At 43.0% G+C, this 26065-nt stretch overlaps 2 protein-coding genes across 9 annotated transcripts in view; both read left to right on the top strand.

Annotated features, from left to right (window-relative positions):
* Positions 1-1084, top strand: part of mtr (5-methyltetrahydrofolate-homocysteine methyltransferase) — a 75509-nt gene extending 74425 nt beyond the window's left edge. The window contains exon 34 of the transcript XR_009807852.1: positions 377-1084. The gene's annotated coding sequence lies outside the window, so the exon portion shown is untranslated. The remainder of the gene's footprint in view (positions 1-376) is intronic.
* Positions 1085-8304: 7220 nt separating this feature from the next.
* The window catches only part of ryr2a (ryanodine receptor 2a (cardiac)), a 310189-nt gene continuing 292428 nt past the window's right edge, over positions 8305-26065 (top strand). For all 8 annotated transcript variants that reach the window (XM_061908696.1, XM_061908695.1, XM_061908691.1 and 5 more), the window contains exon 1: positions 8305-8447. In XM_061908696.1, the coding sequence (XP_061764680.1) occupies positions 8400-8447 (48 nt within the window). In that variant the 5' untranslated portion in view covers positions 8305-8399. The remainder of the gene's footprint in view (positions 8448-26065) is intronic.

The following is a 26065-nucleotide window of genomic DNA, read 5'->3' as shown; positions in this document are numbered from 1 at the left end:
TAGAATTAAAAATGTCGAGCAAAGCGAGACCAGCTTGCTGGTAAATAAATACATTTTTTAAAATAGAGGCAGCTCACTGGTAAGTGCTGCTGTGACGGACTCACGCAGTCATCTTGCGGGTTCCATGGACCACCAAGGAAGGACATGACTTCGAGCAGGTTTGACTTGCTTTATTTTCCCACACAAGCTTGTCTGCGGTGGGGTCGCTCTTCCGCTGCGTCTCCCGTCTCCCTCTGCTGCTTGCTCCGCCGTCTGCTTTTCAGCAGCACGTACTTCAGTCCGCCTCTTCTTGTCTCCGTCTCCGTCGTTGTATGTGTTTTTTTCGCTCCGCACTATCACCAACCCCATTCTCTCCTCCTTCTCCCCTTTTATACAGCCAGAGGAGATACGTTAATCGCATACAGGTGCGCGATCCACACACCTGATCCTGCTTGTGGCGTCGCTCCCGGCACGCTCCGCCTCGCCGCTCCCTCGCCATCCCAGCCTCTTCGTCGCCATCCCTGCCTCTCTGTCGGACCTTCGGCTCCGCCTCTCCACAGCTGCTATTTGAGCTATTTTTAGAAAAGGCGACTCATCTGGTCCTTACGGGCTACCTGGTCCCCGCGGGCACCACGTTGGTGACCCCTGTTCTAGACTTATTATTAGTAGCCAGCGAGAAGTTATATTTTTGCCGTGACTGATGTAAACAGTGGTCACAACGCCGGAAGTATATTACCCAAGGGGGTGTTGTTACAGGATTGCGTTGCCTAATAGGAAATGTTTTTTGAGTTCTTTGCATACATGTTATATGATAATATTGTTAGTAAAGTATCTAATGAAACATTACATTGTACATGTAAGTGTCAAACAGGTTTGTAGATGAGAATAAATATAAAAATATAGTTTTGAAATGCACCAAGTTGCAAGAAATGTAGTCTTTCGGGGATTGCAATGCAGCACTTCCTGCTGTTGGAAATGTTCCTATTCTTTCTCAATTTTCCTCTTTTTTCTTAATGTTCCTCTGTTTTCTCAAAGGGTGTTCACATACCTGAAAGTGAAAAGTGGAGTTGAAATTACACATAAAAGGGAGAAGTGCCGACCATTAGGGATGTGAATCTGTGACTTTTACAACAATTCAATTTGATTCTGATTCGGTGACTATTCGATTCTGCATCAATTCAACATGTCAACTCAAACTGATTCTTGCAATATCTTACTTGGCATATGAATTATGATAAAACGTTTTTAAAACAGGTTACAAGTCATTAAAGTTGCTGTTGGCTGCTTAACCGGCAGCGACTAAGTGCTGCGAAGGCTTAAAAAACATCTTTAAGAAAAAAAAATACTCTTTCCAGCACCTTTGAAGACCAACAATGCAGCCATCCTTTGGGTTAAAGATGGTACATTTGAACATGTTAACAGATTTACTCATAACTTTGAATTTGCTCGTAATAACTATGTAGCATGGTGGTGTCATTATTGAGATGTGCTTCTTATACTCCATTGTAACCCCCTTAGAGACAACCACACAGAGGTCTGGAGTTTATACATTTTTATGATTGTTTTTATTTATTTAGTATATTCTGTATACAATTTGAGTGTACGGGTTCTTTGTAATGTTGGAACCCAACTTGTACTTTTATCAAGGACCTCTTGTATAAACCTTTCCATCCATCCTATCCATCCATCCATTGCCTACCGCTTGTTCCTTTTTGGTCGCGGGGGTTGCTGGAGCCTATCTCAGCTAATTCGGATTTATAATAGTAAAGTACACTTATAAACGGGAAACCTCATCATTAAGGTCTACGCTACACTCTGAAAACTAGAGTTGTACCTTTTTTGAGGCACAAAAAAAGACCAACAACCTTTCTTGTTGCACTCAAGGAACAATTATTTTACATATTACATATGCCTGCCATAATCTATGACGAGTTTAGAATAGAATAAAAAGCTTTAATGACATCGTATTAAATGATTTATGGTTGCCAATTTTGATCTGTGGTTTAATAGTGTCAAAGCGCTTTGAGTAGCTCGAAAGTAGAAAAGCGCTATATAAGTGTAACCCATTTACCATTTAGTAAGACAAATGCAATAATTCATAAATACTTAAAACATTAAGGCTAAAAGTACACAGATCAGACATGTAGCAGGTAAAACACATTGTTAAATATAAAACGCAAATTGTAGGAATTTGTTACAACATTTTGTCATTTCACTTGCATTATTTTATGCTATGTGGGCAGTTTGGACTGCGCTATTAAATGGCAACCAGCCAGCTGTGTGCGCGCCTTGTATCTACATGTGCACAGAGAAAACTGTTAACTACAATATCTCTTTAAACTCCTTGTGCAGGTCTGAATAGTTGTTTTTTAAATGTTTACCTAAGTTTGAAACAAGGGTGGTAATACTGGATTGCCACATGTGGTGAGGGATATGTGAAAACACTACTTGCAGTTTGGCGCTTCCATTTTTAAAGCTTGACCTTTATTGATATTTTTAAAGCCCAAATACCTCCACATTGCGCTTCACTCACCCTTTTTATCAATCAGTAGAATTGCAATTTTTTTTTGTCATTCTTCCTTTCCTCCCCGTTTCTGCTTGTGTGCGTTTTGACGTTTTGTGTGCGCCTCGGCTCTGCAAAGTCACTGCTACACGGCAGCATATGTGGTTAATAAAAAAATGTACTGGTAGTTTTCAAAGACAGTAGTATTATTTTTTTGTATTAGTACTGCAGTACTTTATTGGTAGCGGTATATCGTACCACACTAGTCCAACCTGAGGGTTCCTGGTTCGAACCCCACCTACAACCAACCTCGTGACGTCCATTGTGTCCTTGAGCAAGACACTTCTCCTTTGCTCCAGGTGGGTCTGGATATTAATATTAATATTAAACGTTAAAACTATATCAAACAAACCTGTAGCAAAGTGATTGTCGCAAACCTGTGTGTTCTTTGACTCTACTCCCTTGGACTGAAGTGTGTGCTACTTTTGTAGTATTCATTTTGTAAAATTATGTACCCTTCCACCCTTTTTGAAGAATTCTGAGGAAACGTTTATCCTTTTCGCGATTTGAACGATTCGTACAGCCTGAAAAAGTACAAGCATAGGGCATTTTTCCTTCCAGAAAGGCTAAATGGTGTCTATAGTACCCATTGAAAACAGAGCTTGGTTGACCACAAAGTATATTTAAAGGGGGGGACATAAGCTGGACGTGACGTCAGTAACATCCAAGCAATATGCAAACAGCCATTGGGACACCACTAAACTCATGGGAACGTGCAAAATGTAAGGATAGGGCTAAAAAGTATTGCGGAAAAGTAGCTATATTAATTTTACTGTGTTTTATGACCATGGGTGTCAGACTGGGCTGCACGGTGTAACAGGGGTTAGTGCAAAGCCTCACAATACGAAGGTCCTGAGTAGACCTGGGTTCAATCCTGGGCTCGGGATCTTTCTGTGTGGAGTTTGCATGTCCTCCCCGTCACTGCGTGGGTTTCCTCCGGGTACTCCGGCTTCTTCCCACTTCCAAAGACATGCACCTGGAGATAGGTTGATGGGCAACACTAAATTGGCCCAAGTGTGTGAATGTGAGTGTGAATGTTGTCCGTGTATCTGTGTTGGCCCTGCGATGAGGTGGCAGCTTGTCCAGGGTGTACAACTCCTTCCGCCCGATTGTAGCTGAGATAGGCACCAGTGCACCCGCGACCCCAAAGGGAATGAGCCAGGGGTCGGGAACCTTTTTGACTGAGAGAGCCATGAAAGCCAAATATTTTAAAATGTATTTCTGTGAGAGCCATATAACATTTTTTAACACTGAATACAACTAAATGCATGCATTTTAAAGACCAACATTTTGAGAGTATAATAAGTCTCTAATTGTTTTTAACAACATTGTTATTTTAAAGTTAACCAATAATAAATATAATACTTCTTACCATTAATGCGACATCTTGGACAAGTGCGATAGAAAACGGATGGTTGGATTAAAATGTATGAGAATGTTTTGTAATTTGAACGTTATTTTAAACACTGTGATTACCAGTGGAATTATTAATTACTTATCGTGTTAAGCAATGTCAGCTAAGATTTATCTGAGAGCCAGATGCAGTCATCAAAAGAGCCACATCTGGCTCTAGAGCCATAGGTTCCCTACCCCTGGAATAAGCGGTAGAAAACGGATGGATGGATGGGTGTCAGACTCATTTTAGCTCAGGGGCCGTTTGGAGGAAAATCTATTCCCACGTGGGCCGGACTGGTAAAAATACAACTACGACACTTCAGATTGTTTTCTCTGTTTTACTTTGGCCAATAATAGAACAAGCACTTTCTGAAAATGTACATATTACGAATAATCCTCTTGACAAAACACTTCAAGTTAGTTGAAAATTCTGAGGAAAAAAATGGTGCAGTTTCAAAAACAACATGAAGAACACAATGAATTTAGACCTAATCTCAGTGTATCTACAAGGCAAGTAAACTTTAAGATTGAACACAAAGCACACATAAAAACAATTCGATGTATCAACTACCTCATTTTTCATTTCTACAGTTCACTTTCCTTAAATTGGCAAAGAAAAACAATCATTGTCATAAAACTGTAACAATGTGCAGTGTCTTATGCAGCATTTTAAGTGGGGTTATCCATTCCTCCATCCATTTCCTACCGCTTGTCCCTTTCGGGGTCACGGGGGGTGCTGGAGCCTATCAGCTGCATTCAGGCGGGGTACACCCTGGACAAGTCGCCACCTAATCGCAGGGACAACAAAGATAGACAACATTTTACACATTAGAGACCATTTAGTGTTGCCAATCAACCTATCCCCAGGTGCATGTGTTTGGAAGTGGAAGGTACCCAGAGGGAACCCACGCATTCACGGGAAGGACATGCAAACTCCACACAGAGGATCGAACCCAGGACCTTCGTATTGTGAGGCACACTCACTAACCCCTGTAACATTGTTTATTTGACTCCCGTTTGTTTTAAAGTTAAAGTACCAATGATTGTCACACACACACTAGGTGTGGCAAAATTATTCTATGCATTTAACCCATCACCCTTGATCACCCCCTGGCAGATGAGGGGAGCAGTGGGCAGCAGCGGTGGCCACGCCCGGGAATCATTTTTGGTGTTTAAACCCCCAATTCCAACCCTTGATGCAGAGTGCCAAGCAGGGAGGTAACGGGTCCCATTTTTATAGTCTTTGGTATGACTCAGCCGGGGTTTGAACTCACAATCTACAGATCTCAAGGCGGACACTATAACCCAGACCTGGGCAAATTAAGGCCCAGGGGCCACATGCCGCCCATTAAGCCTTTCAATCTGGCCCGCCGGACATTACCAAAAACATTTTTTAGATCTTTAAGATGGAAAGTGTAGCTGCCATTATGATGTGCAGTGATGTTTTCAGATTACCATAAATCTTGAACTGTAAAACATATTTCAATTTGCATGATATTTTAGTGACTAGTGTTGTCCTGATACCAATATTATTTTGATACTTTTCGGTACTTTGATGCATTTCTAAATAAATGGGACCAGAAAAAAATAGCAATATTGGCTTTTTTTTAAACAAAAAATCTTAAGGTTTGGCCGACCGGTTCTTTTCAGAGGCGGTATGGTACCGTTTATGATTCATTAGTATTGCGGTACTATACTAATACCCGTATACCGTACAGAGCGGCCAGCCTGAAATGTGGGTGCTAGGGACAGACGTGGAGGGAGATTTTTACAACAAAGTTCTAAATCTTAGTGATATATATATCAGATTGTAAATGTTTGTTTTTTTTACCCTTAACGTTATTTTTTCACTATGTTTATTGCATTTTTGTTGCATTTGGCTTGATTGTAAAATGTCGATTGAGAGGGGCTGTGACATTCATATATTCTCAATATTCAGGGTTTTATCGTTCATAGAAAAAAATAAAATTCCATTCCGTTTTTTTGCTGTCTGTCATAACAATTTTAGCATTCAATTAGACTTTATTGTGAGGTTTTGTATTAGTTTTCCTAAAAATATAAATACCGGCCCCCAGACACATTTTTTTTCTGTAAATTTCGCCCCCGAGTCAAAATAATTGCCCAGGGCTGCTCTAACCACTAGGCCAGTGGTTCTCAAATGGGGGTACGCGTACCCCTGGGGGTACTTGAAGGTATGCCAAGGGGTACGGGAGATTTTTTTTTAAATATTCTTAAAAATAGCAACAATACAAAAATCCTTTATAAATATATTTATTGAATATACTTCAACAAAATATGAACATAAGTTCATAAACTGTGAAAATAAATGCAACAATTCAATATTCAGTGTTGACAGCTAGATTTTTTTGTGGACATGTTCCATAAATATTGATGTTAAAGATTTTTTTTTTTTTGAAGAAATGTTTAGAAATAAGTTCAGGAATTTAGATGGATCTCTATTACAACCCCGAAAGAGGGCACTTTAAGTGGATGGTTACGTCTATGTGTATAAATCTTTATTTATAGTTGAATCACTTGTTTATTTTTCAACAAGTTTTTAGTTATTTTTGTATATTTTTTTCCAAATAGTTCAAGAAAGGCCACTACAAATGAGCAATATTTTGCACTGTTATACAATTTAATAAATCAGAAACTGATGACATAGTGCTGTATTTTACTTCTTTATCTTCTTTTTTAAACCAAAAATGCTTTGCTCTGATTAGGGGGTACTTGAATTAAAAAAATGTTCACAGGGGGGTATACATCATACCATGTATTGATTAACGTGGACCCTGACTTAAGCAAGTTGAAAAACTTATTTGGGTGTTACCATTTAGTGGTCAATTGAATCACTTGTTTATTTTTCATCAAGTTTTTAGTTATTTTTGTATGTTTTTTTCCAAATAGAGGGCGTGGCGCAGTGGGAGAGTGGTCGTGCGCTACCCGAGGGTCCCTGGTTTAATCACCCCCCCTAGTACCAACCTCGTCACGTCCATTGTGTCCTGAGCAAGACACTTCACCCTTGCTCCTGATGGGTGCTGGTTAGCGCTTTGCATGGCAGCTCCCTCCATCAGTGTGTGAATGTGTGTGTGAATGGGTAAATGTGGAAGTAGTGTCAAAGCGCTTTGAGTACCTTGAAGGTAGAAAAGCACTATACAAGTACAACCCGTTTATCATTTATTTATCAATTGTACAGAATATGTACTGAACTGTGCAATCTACTAATAAAAGTTGCAATCAATCAAAAAGGGTGGAGTGCCATCTCCGGGTTGGGGAGGAGACCCTGCCCCAAGTGGAGGAGTTTAAGTACCTGGTAGTCTTGTTCACGAGTGGGGGAAGAGTGGATCGTGAGATCGACAGGTGGATCGGTGCGGCGTCTTCAGTAATGCGGACATTGTATCGATCCGTTGTGGTGAAGAAGGAGCTGAGCCGGAAGGCAAAGCTCTCAATTTACCGGTCGATCTACGTTCCCATCCTCACCTATGGTCATGAGCTTTGGGTCATGGCTGAAAGGATAAGATCACGGGTACAAGCGACCCTATTTCTAAGGGCTGTTCCTTAGAAATAGGGTGAAAAGCTCTGCCATCCGAGAGGAGCTCAAAGTAAAGCCGCTGCTCCTCCACATCGAGAGGAGCCAGATGAGGTGGCTCAGGCATCTGGTCAGGATGCCACTCGAACGCCTCCCTAGGGAGGTGTTTAGGGCTCATCCAACCGGTAGGAGGCCACGGGGAAGACCCAGGACACGTTGGGAAGACAATGTCTCCCGGCTGGCCTGGGAACGCCTCGGGATCCCCCGGGAAGAGCTAGACGAAGTGGCTGGGGTGAGGGAAGTCTGGGCTTCCCTGCTTAGGCTGCTGCCCCCGCGACCCGACCTCGGATAAGCGGAAGAAGATGGATGGATGGATCAATCAAAAAAAAAAAAGGCCCCACTTAATAGTGTACCCCTTGCTTGGTGTACATTATTTGCTTGCCTAACAGAATTGCTATTGGGACATCCAATGGACACATTTAGAACAGCAGTTTCTTTCAATTAAAAATGCAGCTCAATTTTACACTCAGCAAACTCATCCTCGAGGGCCGGATCGAATCATGTTTGACAACCCCGATGTAGACACAGAATGAGGAAGTTCGTATTGAGGCAAATAATGGTAGCTTACATTTTCAGCAACAGCCCGTTGTAAAGATTTGGTCCTGACATCAATTCCAGAGAAATCTGCAAAGTCATTATTTCTTCCTGGGACGACCTCTCTTTATCCCCAAAATGGCCGACAGGGGATGCTACATTTAATCCGCGCACACACCTGTGTAGCTCCTCCCATCGCGTGCACGCGCCAATAAGAGAGCCATATTAGACTTGATTCTGTTCAAAACACGTACACGCGCGCGCGCACACTCACGTCCTGGACCGCCGCGCACCGACACACACTGCGACAGTGGGAGCGTCCCACGGTGAGCGCGAACCATGGCTGATGGAGGAGAAGGCGAGGATGAAATCCAGTTTCTGCGAACTGTAAGTCATCACTGTGTCGCGTACAACGGCTTCTTTTAAAACGTGTCCGTGTAGATGCAGGCGCCGTTGGGGCAGTCATTTTACCGCATTATTGATGGCAGCTGCCAACGCTACGAGTCATTTGGTCAAAATGCCTGGTGCGGGCGGCGCTTTGATGCGGGAGACATGGAGGAATGTTCCAGTGTGTCCATGAAGGCGAGTTATAGGCTCTTTATGGTTTGTGTGTTGGGTGGATGCGGAGGGCGCAGTGCGGTGCTGAGAGTCAGCATAAAACTCTGCTGCATATCCTTCTCTCGCCTCCGTTTCTTCTCAGGAAACACGAGTATATATATATATATATAAAAAATCATAATTATAAAGTTGATTGTGGTCTAGCCCAATTCAGAAATTAAAGACATGCCAGTCCACAATCACATCCAATACATACTGTGAAAATGACCAATAAATGTAGAAATTCCAGGATACTATGATCAGTGCCAATAATCTCCACTACACAACCAAAACGATATATTTTAATTTGTTTCAAGTAGATCATTTGCGAGCTGTCAGGGACGGGCACCCTATTTTGGACTTAAAGACAAATGTATATACGAACAAATGATAATAAAGACGACCTGTGAACGCTCAGAGGACGGGTCTTCTGGAAGATTTCATTTAAAACATCCATCCATCCATTTTCTACCGCGTGTCCCGTTTGTAGTTGCGGGGGTGCTGAAGACTATCTCAGCTGCATGCGGGTGGAAGGCAGGTACACCCTGGACAAGTTGCCACCTCGTCACAGATAGACACAAACATTCACACTCACATTCACACACTAGAGACCATTTAATGTTGCCAATCAACCTATCCCCAGAATGCATGTTTTTGGCGGTGGGAGGAAGCCGCAGTACCCGGAGGGAACCCACACAGTCACGGGGAGAACATGCAAACTCCACACAGAAGGATCCCGAGCCCGGGATTGAACCCAAGACTACTCAGGACCTTTGTATTGTGAGGCACGTGCACTAACCCCTGTTCCACTGTGCTGCACATATAAAACATCCATCCATCTATTTTCTACCACTTATTCCCTTTTGGGGTTGCGGGGGGCGCTGGCGCCTATCTCAGGTACAATCGGGCGGAAGGTGGGGTACACCCTGGACAAGTCGCTCCCTCATCGCAGGGCCAACACAGATAGACAGACAACATTCACACTCACATTCACACACTAGGGCCAATTTTTAGTGTTGCCAATCAACCTATCCCCAGGTACATGTCTTTGGAAGTAGGAGGAAGCCGGAGTACCCGGAGGGAACCCACACAGTCACGGGTAGAACATGCAAACTCCACACAGAAAGATCCCAAGCCTGGGATTGAACTCAGGACTACTCAGGACCTTTGTATTGTGAGGCACATGCACTAACCCGTCTTCCACTGTGCTGCACATTTAAAACATGTTTTAGGTAAACGTTACAGCGTTGGTCTCACGCCCGCAAAAGCATTATCATACATAGGCACCACAAGCAAGCTTCTGCAAAAGTTTGCCCCAATGAAGAGTTCTTCTTTCTTTGTATAGCAAAAGAGACGATAAGTCCACTGGGTCAACGAGTGTTCATGGGGGTGGTGGCGAGTCAAAGGAAAAGTGGTGATGAAGAGGGAGCCGCTCAAGTGCTATCGATGAAGGGAAAGTTGTCAAAAGGATTACAAATATTACAAATTACGTTGTAAAATATATCAATTTGGCCGACAATTGAGCTTTTAATACTATAGTTGTATCGTGATAATGCATGCTTATGAGTCATTCTAACGGTGTCCACAAATTTGACTGCAACAAACGAAAGATCGCATACTCAAAGCAATGTAGCGTCCTTGCCAACGTCCCTCCACAGTACAGAGCCAGTTCTATGTCTGTATTTCTCGCCATCAAGGTGGTAAATAAACTAAGTTTCTTAAGTGTATCTTCCCAGGAGGACAGGGACATGCTACACTACACACCATAGGAAGAAACAGTATTATGCTAACCGTATGCTAGAGCTCTTGAATGGAAACAAAGGTGGGTGTATCAATACAAATATTGACTGTAACAATTCCAAGCAGTATAGTATCAGGTCCATACCACAGTGGTTAGGTCGATATTTATTACTATTAAAAATATTTTGTCGATTTTGGTATTGTTTACTAATTTAAGAAATTAATACAGGAGGGCTTTAAGAAAAAAAACCAAAGGATTTAAATCAGAGCCGATAGTAGGTCATTATTTAAAAATGTAATTAATATTGGTACACCATCATCTTGTTTGTGTCAGATTATAATTGTGATTAAAACATTTTGGATTTCATGAAATTTGAAGGATCAGTAGCAATATCGGGATGACTAATAAGGCCCCCTGTAACTACAAAACCCAAAACCACTGAAGTTGGCATGTTGTGTAAATCGTAAATAAAAACAGAATACGATGATTTGCAAATCCTTTTCAACTTACATTCAATTGAATATACTGCAAAGACAAGATATTTAATGATCGAACCAAGAAACATTTAATTTTTTGCAAATAATCATTAACTTATTAACTTATTAACTAATCATTAACAGGGACGGCGTGGCGCAGTGGGGAGAGTGGCCGTGCGCCACCCGAGCGTCCCTGGTTCAAATCCCACCTAGTACCAACCTCGTCACGTCCGTTGTGTCCTGAGCAAGACACTTCACCCTTGCTCCTGATGGGTGCTGGTTGGCGCCTTGCATGGCAGCTCCCTCCATCAGTGTGTGAATGTGTGTGTGAATGGGTAAATGTGGAAGTAGTGTCAAAGCGCTTTGAGTACCTTGAAGGTAGAAAAGCGCTATACAAGTACAACCCATTTATCATTTATCATTTAACTTAGAATTTAATGGCAGCAACACATTGCAAAAAGTTGGCTCAAGTGCATTTTTACCATTGTGTTGCATGGCCTTTCCGTTTTAACAACACTCAGTAAACGTTTGGGAACTGAGGAGACCCATTTTTGAAGTTTTCAGGTGGAATTATTTCCCATTCTTGCTTGATGTACAGCTTAAGTTGTTCAACAGTCCGGAGTCTCAGTTGTCGTATTTTAGGCTTCGTAATGCGCCACACATTTTCAATAGGAGACAGATCTAGACTAAGGGCAGGCCAGTCTAGTACCCACACTCTTTTACTAGGAGGCCCCACTGTTGTAACACGTGGGTTGGCATTGTCTTGCTGAAATAATAACGGGGCGTCCATGACAACGTTGCTTGAATGGCAACATATGTTGCTCCAAAACCTGTATGTACCTTTTAAGTATTAATGGTGCCTTGACAGATGTGTAAGTTACCATGCCTTGGGCACTAATACACCCCCATATCGTCAGAGATGCTGACTTTTGAATGGTTCTTTTCCTCTTTGTTCCGGAGGACACCACGTCCACAGTTTTCAAAAACAATTTGAAATGTGGACTCGTCAGACCATAGAACATATTCCACTTTTCATCAGTCCATTTTAGCTAAGCTCGGGCCCATATTATATTTCTGTATACCAAATAATATTTTCTGATATATATCGTTATCGCAGGAGGCTCCAATATCACAATACAGATTTTAGGCCATCTTGCCCTTTACTACTTTGTATCAGTCTTTTGGTATTGAAGACATCTTAAACTTGAGATTACATCTCATAGCCATTATTGTTGGGCTGCATGATTTTAGGAAAAATCCTAATTGCGATTTTTTTATTTTTTGCCCAAAATTTGAGCTTTTTAGATTTTATTATTCAACTGCTGGAATGATGAGTGAAGCAAGTCACTCAGACTTTTAGATAATCAACATATTCTTGTCTCAAGATGCCACACATTACAACATTATGCCATTGTAATAATCTTTCTTTTTTGATTGGCCAATTTTTTGTCAATAATGCGGGGTTAAATTTAGGGCTGGGCGATATGGCCTTTTTTTTATTATCTAAATATTTTTAGGCCATATTGTAATACACGATATGTGTGAGTTTTCCTTGCCCCTATGTGGGCCTACCGAGGATGTCGTAGTGGTTCGTGTTGTGGTTTGTGCAGCCCTTTGAGACACTAGTGATTTAGGGCTATATAAGTAAACATTGATTGATTGATTGATTGATATCTTGATATTTTGCCTTAACCTTGAATTAACACTTGATGCATATAATCACAGCAGTATGATGATTCTATGTGTCTACATTAAAACATACTTCATACTGCATTAATATATGCAAATTTTTCATGCAGAGAGGTAAATCACAACTAAGTCAATTGACCAAAACTGTATTTTATTAAACAGTTATCAAGCAGTGGCACAAACATTCATTCATAGAAATTGCAAGATTGTCAGAGACATTTTAAAACAAGCTATTAGTGCACTTTTGTGCACGATGTCACTAAGATGACATATCAAAACAACACTAAATTAAAGTGCACTTTTTGTACAGAACGCCATTACAATAGTTTAAAACAAATAAAGTGCACTTTTGTGCATGATGTCACACAAGATATTTCAATAAGTGTCAAATAAAAATGAGCTGCATAATAGAAAAACAAATCGCTATTTGGTAGGTTACTGCGGACGCTATGTTGTTGACTATTTGTTGACCGAACGGAGATGTTGACATGCAGTTTCAAGCACGCCTCATTATCTAGCGGGTGACTTTTCAAATGATGATACATTAGCAGTGTTGCTACTTTTGGTAGCAACGCTTCTGCCGTATAAATGTTCCAACATGTTCCCGCTTGAAGCCAAACCACCGCCAGACGATGAACCCTGTGCTGTTTTTTTGGGGAATTATTTCTTCTTCCATTTGTTACCAGATTCACACTTTCTCTCTCTCATATAACCACTCGCAACACACCGTTAGCATCACAGCTAATATTACCCAATGCCGCTACCTCTCTGGTCAAGGAGGGCGTGTGATGTTGCATGTGTGACATATGTAAGAAGGTGCGCTTGTTTTAAGTGTCTGTGAGAAGGAGAGACAAGAAAGACGACGGAACACATGCAGTTTAATGTTCACAGCTAAAAGCAACTGCGTGAGAACCTATACTTGAATATCACGATATAGTCATTTTCTACTCGGGTGAAGAGAGGGGCGGAGCTTTCTACCGATCACCACCTGGTGGTGAGTTGGCTGCGATGGTGGGGGATGATGCCGGACAGACCTGGCAGGCCCAAGCGCATTGTGAGGGTCTGCTGGGAACGTCTGGCAGAGTCTCCTGTCAGAGAGAGTTTCAATTCACACCTCCGGGAGAACTTTGAACATGTCACGAGGGAGGTGCGGGACATTGAGTCCGAGTGGACCATGTTCCGAACCTCTATTGTCGAGGCGGCTGATTGGAGCTGTGGCCGCAAGGTTGTTGGTGCCTGTCGTGGCGGTAATCCCAGAACCCGTTGGTGGACACCAGCAGTGAGGGATACCGTCAAGCTGAAGAAGGAGTCCTATCGGGTTCTTTTGGCTCATAGGACTCCGGAGGCAGTGGACGGGTACCGACGGGCCAAGCGGTGTGCAGCTTTAGCGGTCGCGGAGGCAAAAACTCGGACATGGAAAGAGTTCCGAGTCCATGGTTCTCGCCCGGAAAAGGTTGGAGTGCCATCTCCGGGTTGGGGGGGAGACCCTGCCCCAAGTGGAGGAGTTCAAGTACCTAGGAGTCTTGTTCACGAGTGGGGGAAGAGTGGATCGTGAGATCGACAGGCGGATCGGTGCGGCGTCTTCAGTAATGCGGACGTTGTATCGATCCGTTGTGGTGAAGAAGGAGCTGAGCCGGAAGGCAAAGCTCTCAATTTACCGGTCGATCTACGTTCCCATCCTCACCTATGGTCATGAGCTTTGGGTCATCACCGAAAGGATAAGATCACGGGTACAAGCGGCCGAAATGAATTTCCTCCGCCGTGTGGCGGGGCTCTCCCTTAGGGTGAGAAGCTCTGCCATCTGGGAGGAGCTCAACGTAAAGCCGCTGCTCCTCCACATCGAGAGGAGCCAGATGAGGTGGTTCGGGCATCTGGTCAGGATGCCACCCGAACGCCTCCCTACGGAGGTGTTTAGGGCACGTCCAGCTTGTAGGAGGCCACGGAGAAGACCCAGGACACGTTGGGAAGACTATGTCTCCCGGCTGGCCTGGGAACGCCTCGGGATCCCCCGGGAAGAGCTAGACGAAGTGGCTGGAGAGAGGGAAGTCTGGGCTTCCCTGCTTAGGCTGCTGCCCCCGCGACCCGACCTCGGATAAGCGGAAGATGATGGATGGATGGATGGATGGATATATCGCAGAGAGACAAACCCGCGATATATCGAGTGTATCGATATATCGCCCAGCCCTAGTTGGATTGATACCTATCTTTTGAAAATGCAAACTTGCAGAGCAAAGATCTATGTAGTTGAATCTTAGAAATATTAATTGATATAGAGATACACTGATTAATCGTTACATCCCTATTATTTATTGTATACATTTTTTGGATAAAACTTAGTTATAATAATACTCTTGGTAGTCCCCGGGAAAACCCAATTCTGCAGCTTCCATCTCAAGAATAGAGAGGCCCAACGATTGCTTTACGTAATCTGGGATGTAATATAACTCAAGAACCATCAGCACACAGTTTATCTGGGGCTCCGTTTAGACTGTACCCTCAGTTACTAAGTACACATCGAGAAGACGAAAGCTAAGGTGTCCACCAGGAACAGCCTCTTATGCCAACTAACGAAGTAAAAATGGGGGTTTACCCGGGCACACTACGCACATCTGCATTGGCTCGATGCTCTCCTGGGGTAGAGGGGGCTTGACAGGTTTGTGGAAGGGCTAAGAAAATACTAAATTTTTATGACTTCAGTTCTCATTTTTTCAATTAAATCCATCCATCCATCCATGATAAACAACACAATAATACTCTCGATAGTCCCCAGGAAAACTCAATTCTGCAGCTTCCATCTCAAGAATAGAGACGCCCAACAGTTGCTTTACGTAATCTGGGACGTAATATAACTCAAGAACCATCAGCACCCAGTCCATCTGGGGCTCCGTTTAGACTGTACCCTCAGTTAAAAAGTATACATCGAGAAGACGAAAGCTAAGGTGTCCACCAGGAACAGCCTCTAATGCCAACTAACCAAGCAAAAATTGGGGGCTCACCCGGGCACACTACGCACATCTATATTGGCTCGATTCTCTCCTGGGGTACAGGGGGCTTGACAGTTTAATGGGAGGGCTAAGAAAATACTCAATTTGTATGACTTCAGTTCTCATTTTTTCAATTAAATCCATCCATCCAACCATCCATCCATCCATCCATCCATAATAAACAACACAAGCATGTTCAATATAAAAGTAGCCTTACTGAACACAAATGACTGTGGCAAAAATGTTTCACATGGAAAAGTGTCCGATGCAGCAATGAAGAATGCCAATGCGCCTGCTAATAACCAAACAATGCATCCAAAATGCAACAGGTGTCTTTATCGATATGCATAAATAATGAAAACAGTTAAGTATTAATCGCCAATAATGTTTTGGATCACAACATAATAACCTCATAAAGACATAGAGACTTAAGCCAAGAAAGCCAATGTCATCTATTGCCTTTTGGCTTTTGAGGTGCTATGATGTCATTACTACAGTCAAAATGAGGGAAAAATAATAACAACAAAATTTTTCTTGGGTCACTATGAAGCAATACTATCAAATAAATTACCAACAAAAAAGGCTTTAAAAATAATAAAAATAAGCTTTTAGGAGCTTATTTTTCTAAGCTGTTCCCTGAAATATAAACACCTAACATGTAATTGATAAGTTGGACTCTGGACTCAATTGACAAAATCTTCTCGACGAGGAAAATTGGTTCGGGGGAGCATGGCTGTTCTGGCCTGAACGATCGCTTTGGGGTACGTGAGGGACATCTACGAGAAATGGAGAATCATGTGCTTCTCAGTGCTTTCCGTCGAGGACGTGGAAGACTATCTGTTTGGAACCATGATCAAAGGGCATCTGCTGATTGGGCTGGGCATTACTTTGGTGTATCGTCAAATTTGGAAGACGATGGCCGCCGTTCAAGGAGCCCAAAAGCTGCCCGTCGCAATGAGAGGCATGGGTCGAGCTGTGGGAACACAGACTCTACCGATTTCTGAACTGAATCATAAGTTGGATCACTTCACTGAAAGGCTTGCTGAAATGCAAAAATGGATCAACTTCAGAGCAAGCAAAGATGATTAGATCAGACAAGCCAATAAAATGTTTGCTCGCTTGTAAAGCAACATTCCTTATTTAAATTCAACTCCCTCAAATGGCCTTGACGCTGCTCACAACAGAAGAAGGCTGTTCTGAAAACATCCCTGGAGGACACCTCAGTGATAACCGCACTGACCTGCCTCCCTCATTCAACAATACTTTGGAGTTGAACTTTGCTCGAAAAGCCTGCAGAGCAACTCCTATAGACACAACATCTACACCCTGGACGATGGGCATATGCACACACACCCCAACCACAGCCTGCCACAGTAGCCCCCCTGCCCCCATTCCAAGCTTTGTGGATTCTATAGAATGTAACATTTTTATGTGGGCTTAAGGCTATCAAGTCTTTTTCTTGGCCTCAGTCTGGACCCCTTCCCTTAGAGCAGGGGTAGGGAACCTATGGCTCTAGCGCCAGATGTGGCTCTTTTGATGACTGCATCTGGCTCTCAGATAAATCTTAGCTGACATTGCTTAATTCGATAAGTAATTAATAATTCCGCTGGTAATCACAGTGTTAAAAATAATGTTCAAATCATAAAACATTCTCATGCATTTTAATTCAACCATCCGTTTTCTATCACACCTGTTCAAGAAGTCCCATTAATGGTCAAAAGTATTTTATTTATTATTGGTTACCTTCAGAAAAACAATGTTTTTTTTTGTTTTTTAAAAAGAATAAGAGATGCATGCATTTAGTTGTTGGAATCAGGGAAAGTCCAAATAAAAGAGGAGGCGTAGAAATCTCTTGTCAGAGCGTGGGACGACACTGTACAAGGGTACAGGTCTACGCGTTTCTCCTCATTGAGCTAAATTGAATCCAGGCTATGTTTAATTCCTCGCTTCTTGTCTGTTCAATAGATGTCATCAGTGTTTGTACCTGACAGTTGTATTGAGTGTTAAAAATACTATACGGCTCTCACGGAAATACATTTTAAAATATTTGGCTTTCATGGCTTTCTCAGCCAAAAAGGTTCCCGACCCCTGCCTTAGAGCTTAGTCTGAGACCAAACTTTTTTTTTACTTATCCAGTCTTCTATCACAGTGGTCCCCAACCTTTTTGTAGCTGCGGACTGGTCAACGCTTGATAATTTGTCCCGCAGGACAAATTTTTATTGATTTATTTTTTTTTTTCTTTGTCATGTAAAAGGGAGGTTTTTGTCATGAAAAAGGGAATTTTTTTAGGTTGGTGCACTAATTGTAAGTGTATCTTGTGTTTTTTATGTTGATTTAATAAAAAATAAATTAATTAATTAATAAAAAATTGTTCTACGGCCCGGTACCAATCGAGCCGAGGCCTGGTACCGGTAATCATTTCAGAATTGACTGCAGCCATTACTAAGCTTTTGCAGCATGAACTATAACCTCTGCTTATGGAGAAAAGTTAGTGTTCCATTTAACAGTTGAATTAATTATTTAGGATAGTTATTAGTGGATGTCTTTCAGGCAAGTGGTCTACTGCACCTAAGTCTGGTGATTTGTCTTGGGCATTTATTGTCCCCAGAGAATGATTCCCCTTTGTCTATTGACATTTCTGCTCAACTGGTCTTTTTTACCAGATCAGTGGCCTTGGACCAGCTCAGTGGCCTTGAGTTTAGAGTGTCCGCCATGAGGCTGGGAGGTCGTGAGTTCAAACCCCAGCCAAGACATTCCAAAGACTACAAAAAATGGGTCCTATTGCCTCCCTGGTTGGCACTAAGCATCAAGGGTTGGAATTGGGGGTTGAATCACCAAATGATTGCCGAGCGCGGTGCACACTGCTGCTCACTTCTCCCCTCACCTCCCAAGACGTGAACACGGGGATGGGTCAAATGCAGAGGACAAATTTCACCACACCTAGTGTGAGTGTGTTTGTGACAATTGTTGGGACTTTAACTTTAACTTTTTATGATGCAGACATTTGTCAGTTAGGCTTTGGGATGTCCCTTTAAACAATAAACAACCTCTTAACTCTACACATCTGGCAATTTCTATTCTATTTCTTAACTCGGGGTGTAACGATTAACGGTATTAATGATAAACCGCTGTTAAATTCCCGGTGGTTAGTATTGTCATTTGAAATTTAGCGCAAAAGCTTTTTATTTGGGCCACGCGGACATCAACCAAATAGGCTTGACACAACCATTCAAAATAGGGTTGCTCACGTATGCAGTACTCCCGCCACCCTGCGAGGGGAAACAGTGAGGCTAACATGCCACAATGCAGCATCAGTAGGGTGAGTAGAAGAAAACACCTCAAAAAATGGCACTATCGTACCCTGAAAAAAATCTAAATAAATGGCAACAATTTTACTTTTAACAGCAAATGGACAACAAAATATGAATGTTCTGCCCGAGCCACTGCTCGAAGCATTGTTTTCTGTCAAACCTTTTAAGCGATGGACCCACTGTTCCAGACAAGCAACAACGTTAGGAATCCATACGTGTACGCTTAATCACCAAACTTGGTCAGATATATTTATATTATAATGTGCATAAAGATATTTAGTTTGTTTTGTATTTAAATTTGTGGTCGTGTCTGAGTAACTCTGGCGAGCAAAGCTCGTTTAATACATGTAGCGCTAAATTTGACCTGTAGATGGCGATAACAACTCAGGTTGAATTGTGTTGAGTCACAATCATGTTTGCCGTGGGTGTTGTTGGACTTCTGTGTGCATATTGCGTTAACATCTTCCATCCATCCATTTTATATCGCTTGTCCCTTTTGGGGTTGTGGGGGGTGCTGGAGCCTATCTCAGCTGCATTCGGGCGGAAGGCGGTGTACACCCTGGAGAAGTCGCCACCTCATCACAGGGCCAACACAGATAGTTAACATGTTAATTAAACAAATTATTTATTTTATGAGTGTATTAACACTAAACCTTCTATTTTAAAATACACAATGGACATAATGTAAAATACACAATGGACGTTATACTTGTGTAGTTGTAGTGTTTTATTTGTATATTTTCAGTTTTACAAACCTAAATGAAGGAAGAAGTATAGAAATAAAACTGAGGAAGGAAAATAATTCAAAAGGAACATCAGTCCTTTAAAAGCTTCTGTTTCTTCATGCTGTTAACTGTCTGTCGAGCTGCACACGCTGAGAACGAATATCAAGGGCAGACTAATTAATTTATTGACAGTGTTGTGTGAATGACGATATCCATCCATCCATTTTTTACCGCTTGTCCCTTTTGGGGTCGCGGGCCTTGTCCAGGCTGTATCCCGCCTTCCGCCCAAATGCAGCTGAAAGCCAATATATTTACTTTAAAATTAATTAAACGCCGTCTCAAAGGAATATAACATGCGGAGGAACTTTCTGACGTAACATTGGAATTTCGATGTCTGGCCCTTGAGCTCATTGGCTGTTAAAACTGCGGCCCTTTTCATTATGTGGTTGAATAGCCCTGACTTACAGGCTGTGCTCTCTTAGCTCAAATGGAAGATCAGGTTTCAGCCAAGTTGCTGTGAGGCAGATATGCTAACCACACCTCCACCATGTTGTCTGCACCAGTGCTGGTTATGGCCAAGTACTGTACTCTATTTTGCCTTATTTGTTTCAAAATGCGATTAATAAACAATTCTTGCACAATCATCAGAATTGCCAATGATTAGTCAACTAATCAGTTATTATGCAATCATGAAATAAAAGTATTTAGAATAGCAATCAACCATGAACAAGTTAGATAAATCAGACTAAACACACAGTTAAGTAGAATCCCAATGTCAGTATCTCAACCAATCAGTCCCGGCGTCATGGACCCAAAAAGTCAGCTGTCCCTGGGCTGGAAGCTATTTATTTCATTTGGGTTTGTTTTTTTTGTTTTTTACAACGGAGCAGGTAAAAATAAAATAACAAATAACAAATCATAACAAAGGCACGTTGACTAAGACGATAACACAATTAACTGACATTATATTTAACGAATACATGCAAAATGAAAATATTAACAGAAACAAAAGCCAATTTAGTTTCGTGTTGAGGATGGGTTGGGGCAAGGAAGATATCCAATCCCAGCTCTTTAACGGCATACATAAGAAACGGGTGAGGGTTCGTTATGAATGAGAGACAATTAAATGCTTTTCCCTGTGAGATTAAGTCATCGCCAAAACAAAAATATGTGGATTTAACATTTAACATCGTCAAATGTGTACATTAGGATAAAGTGAAGAAGACACATTTAATTTGTACTGCTATGATGCCTTCAGTGGGCGAGTCATCGATTGTGACATCTACACAACTGTACGTTGAAGGGGCCATATAATGCAAAACTATTTTTTCTTACCTATAGGTACAAACCCCGTTTTCATATGAGTTGGGAAATTGTTTTAGATGTATATATAAACGGAATACAATGATTTGCAAATCCTTTTCATCCCATATTCAAGTGATTGCACTACAAAGACAAGATATTTGTTCAAACTCATTTTTTTTTTTTTTTGCAAATAATAATTAACTTAGAAATTCATGGCTGCAACACGTGCCAAAGTAGTTGGGAAAGGGCATGTTCACCACTATGTTACATCACTTTTTCTTTTAACAACACTCAATAAACGTTTGGGAACTGAGGAAACTAATTGTTGAAGCTTTGAAAGTGGAATTCTTTCCCATTCTTGTTTTATGTAGAGCTTCAGTCGTTCAACAGTCCGGGGTCTCTGCTGTCGTATTTTACGCTTCATAATGCGCCACACATTTTCCATGGGAGACATGTCTGGACTGCAGGCGGGCTAGGAAAGTACCCGCACCCTTTTACTACGAAACCACGCTGCTGTAACACGTGGCTTGGCATTGTCTTGCTAAAATAAGCAGAGGCGTCCATGATAACGTTGCTTGGATGACAACATAATTTGCTCCAAAACCTGTATGGGCCATTCAGCATTAATGGTGTCTTCACAGATGTGTAAGTTACCCATGCCTTGGGCACTAATGCATCCCCATACCATCACAAATGCTGGCTTTTCAACTTTGCGCCTATAACAATCCGCATGGTTATTTTCCTCTTTATTCTGGAGGACGCCACGTCCACAGTTTCCAAATATAATTTGAAATGTTGACTCGTCAGACCACAGAACACTTTTCTCCTTTGCATCAGTCCATCTTAGATGAGCTCAGGCCCAGCAAAGCCAGCGGCGTTCCTTGGTGTTATTGATAAATGGGTTTTGCTTTGCATAGTAGAGTTTTAACTTGCACTTACAGATGTAGCAACAAACTGTAGTTACTGACAGTGGTTTTCTGAAGTGTTCCTGAGCCCATGGGGTTTAATCCTTTACACACTGATGTCGGTTTTTGATGCAGTACCGCCTGAGGGATCAAAGGTCCGTAATATCATCGCTTATGTACAGTGATTTCTCCAGATTCTCTGAACCTTTTGATGATTTTACGGACCGTAGATGGTAAAACCCCTAAATTCCTTTTAATAGCTCGTTGAGAAATGTTGTTCTAAAACTATTCGACAATTTGCTTACAAATTGGTGACCCTCACACCATCCTTGTTTGTGAATTACTTCATGGAATCTGCTTTTATACCCAATCATGGCAACCACCTGTTCCCAATTAGCCTGCACACCTGTGGGATGTTCCAAATAAGTGTTTGATGAGCATTCCTCAACTTTCTCAGTATTTATTGCCCCCTTTCCCAACTTCTTTGTCACGTGTTGCTGGCATCAAATTCTAAAGTTAATGATTATTTGCAACAACAAAAAAATGTTTATCAATTTGAACATCAAATATGTTTTTTTTGTAGCATATTCAACTGAATATGGGTGGAAAAGGATTTGCAAATCATTGTATTCCGTTTATATTTACATCCAACACAATTTCCTTACTCATATGGAAACAGGGTTTGTACTTGCTTTTGTGCATTTGAGATCTATATAAGAAGTGAAAAATTTAAATCAAATTGTGGTGGCGTTGCGGAGATATTTATAAAGCAGCTGAGATAGGCTCCAGCACCCCCCCGCGACCCCGAACGAGACAAGCGGTAGGAAATGGATGGATGGATCTTGCTTTCCTTTTTATTACCGCCAAACGGTTCGCTTGGAACGTTCCAAATTGCCGATGTCAGAAGATTATCTATATACAGTATAAATTTATGCAAACTGCGTTGGGCGCGTCCGCCATTATTTAGTTTGTGCATCTGTAGTTTAAATGACAAAATGGCCAAGATAGGACTCAAAGAACAAAAATGCTCTTATTGATTCTATCAACCAACTCAGGATGCTATTCAAATCACCATTTTCATCTGAATAAGTATGACGTGCCAGGCTAACTTTTTTGTTTTGCAATGATGTTGTCATGTTCGGCCTTCGCCAGAGTAGGACCACAACACAGAAAAGAAAGAATAAAAATGATAACAATAAGCACACTCAATAGGAAGTGAGGACACAACAACTCACACACACACACGAAAGCTGTGTAGAAACCGAAATTGCACATAAAAGGTGTGGAGAGGAGCAAGTACACACTACTCGGCAGAGCCACAGGAACAAGTAGCGTAAGTGGACAAGTGAAGCATCAGGAATCTACTGGCGCCGAGTGAATGAACTGGAGAGTAGTCCATTCAGGAGAAAATGAGTAGTAAAATTAGAGGTGTAAAAAAAAAAAAGATTTAAGGCTTTTACTTCTTAATGTTGAGAAAAGCTCCGCGCATGAAGCTGTCTGCAATGGCCGAATAGGAGGGCCTCTATCGGGGTGAACGAAGAGAACGGAGGTCGCTTCAACTTTACGATAGTCGAGGTCTCATCCTTTAACACAGTGGTCCCCAACCATTGGGCCGCAGAATAAGTTTTTATTAATTTTTATTTTTATTTTTATTTTTTTATTAAACCAACATAAAAAACACAAGATACACTTACAATTAGTGCACCAACCCAAAAAAACTCCCTTTTTCATAACAAACAAACAAAACAAAAAAACCAACCCCCCCCCGCCGGGCCGCGGGACAAATTTTCAAGCGTTGACACAGCTACAAAAAGGTTGGGGGACCACTGCTTTAACACATTTATATCACTGCTGTCAACCCAGCTTTACATGTCTGCTTTTAGATCTTTTAAATAAATACAGCTGTACTTACATTTTAAAGTCACTTTCCGTTCCGTACAGGCAGCGCTGCCATGTTGAATATTGTTTTACGGAGCGATCTAATTGGAGACCAAGCAGCCAATCAGAGTACATTTGTCCAGTTCTCTGATTGGTTGTCTTTTTTTCTACAAATTTAACGTCTAAACTTGTGTGAGTGCACTGCAGAAATCTGAGGGAGTTGTAGCAAAAAAAGCTGGATACACAGAAGGGTGAGAGCGGAAAAGAGGGCACGCGGGAAAGTGTATGAATAATAGCAAACATGAACATGCATTTATATTCCCTGAATTTTTAAAATTTTTCGCTTAAGTTTAATTTATTTTCAAAATATGTCTGTGCTCTCCTCTCTGAGCTGCAACCTTATCGTGGTAGAGGAGTTTGCGTGTCCCAATGATCCTAGGAGCTATGCTGTCCGGGGGCATAAAGCCCCCTGGTAGGGTCTCCCAAGGCAAACAGGTTCTAGGTGAGGGATCAGACAAAGAGCAGCTCGAAGACCTTTATGAAGAAGAAAAATCATGGACCCAGATTTCCCTCGCCCGGACGCGGGTCACCGGGGCCCCCCTCTGGAGCCAGGCCCGGAGTTGGGGCACGATGGCGAGCGCCTGGTGGCCGGGCCTGTTCCCATGGGGCCCGGCCGGGCACAGCCCGAAGAGGCAACATGGGTCACCCCTCCAATGGGCTCACCACCCATAGCAGGGGCCATAGAGGTCGGGTGCAATGTGAGCTGGGCGGCAGCCGAAGGCAGGGCACTTGGCGGTCCGATCCTCGGCTACAGAAGCTAGCTCTTGGGACGTGGAACGTCACCTCACTGGGGGGGAAAGAGCCTGAGCTAGTGCGCGAAGTCGAGAAATTCCGGCTGGATATAGTCGGACTCACTTCGACGCACAGCAAGGGCTCTGGAACCACTTCTCTCGAGAGGGATTGGACCCTCTTCCACTCTGGCGTTGCCGGCAGTGAGAGGCGACGGGCTGGGGTGGCAATTCTTGTTTCTCCCCGGCTCAAAACCTGTACGTTGGAGTTCAACCCGGTGGACGAAAGGGTAGCCTCCCTCCGCCTTCGGGTGGGGGGACGGGTCCTGACTGTTGTTTGTGCTTATGCACCAAACAGCAGTTCAGAGTACCCACCCTTTTTGGGAACACTCGAGGGAGTACTGGAGAGTGCTCCCCCGGGTGATTCCCTTGTCCTACTGGGAGACTTCAACGCTCACGTTGGCAACAACAGTGAAACCTGGAGAGGCGTGATTGGGAAGAATGGCCGCCCGGATCTGAACCCGAGTGGTGTTTTGTTATTGGACTTTTGTGCTCGTCACAGTTTGTCCATAACAAACACCATGTTCAAACATAAGGGTGTCCACATGTGCACTTGGCACCAGGACACCCTAGGCCGCAGTTCCATGATCGACTTTGTAGTTGTGTCATCGGATTTGCGGCCTCATGTTTTGGACACTCGGGTGAAGAGAGGGGCGGAGCTTTCTACCGATCACCACCCGGTGGTGAGTTGGCTGCGATGGTGGGGGAGGATGCCGGACAGACCTGGGAGGCGCAAACGCATTGTGAGGGTCTGCTGGGAACGTCTGGCAGAGTCTCCTGTCAGACAAAGTTTCAATTCCCACCTCCGGAAGAACTTTGAACATGTCACGAGGGAGGTGCTGGACATTGAGTCCGAGTGGACCATGTTCCGCACCTCTATTGTCGAGGCGGCAGATCGGAGCTGTGGCCGCAAGGTAGTTGGTGCCTGTCGGGGCGGCAATCCTAAAACCCCTTTGTGGACACCAGCGGTGAGGGATGCCGTCAAGCTGAAGAAGGAGTCCTATCGGGTCCTTTTGGCTCATAGGACTCCGGAAGCAGTGGACAGGTACCGACAGGCCAAGCGGTGTGCAGCTTCAGCGGTCGCGGAGGCAAAAACTCAGACATGGGAGGAGTTCGGGGAAGCCATGGAAAACTACTTCCGGACGGCTTCGAAGCGATTCTGGACCACCATACGCCGCCTCAGGAAGGGGAAGCAGTGCACTATCAACACCGTGTATGGTGCGGATGGTGTTCTGCTGACCTCAACTGCGGATGTTGTGGATAGGTGGAAGGAATACTTCGAAGACCTCCTCAATCCCACCAACACGTCTTCCTATGAGGAAGCAGTGCCTGGGGAATCTGTGGTGGACTCTCCTATTTCTGGGGCTGAGGTCGCTGAGGTAGTTAAAAAGCTCCTCGGTGGCAAGGCCCCAGGGGTGGACGAGATCCGCCCGGAGTTCCTTAAGGCTCTGGATGCTGTGGGGCTGTCTTGGTTGACAAGACTTTGCAGCATCGCGTGGACATCGGGGGCGGTACCCCTGGATTGGCAGACCGGGGTGGTGGTTCC

Source organism: Nerophis ophidion, linkage group LG08, assembly GCF_033978795.1.
Source record: "Nerophis ophidion isolate RoL-2023_Sa linkage group LG08, RoL_Noph_v1.0, whole genome shotgun sequence".
Classification (NCBI taxonomy): domain Eukaryota; kingdom Metazoa; phylum Chordata; class Actinopteri; order Syngnathiformes; family Syngnathidae; genus Nerophis; species Nerophis ophidion.
This window is presented reverse-complemented; position numbering and strand designations above follow the sequence as displayed.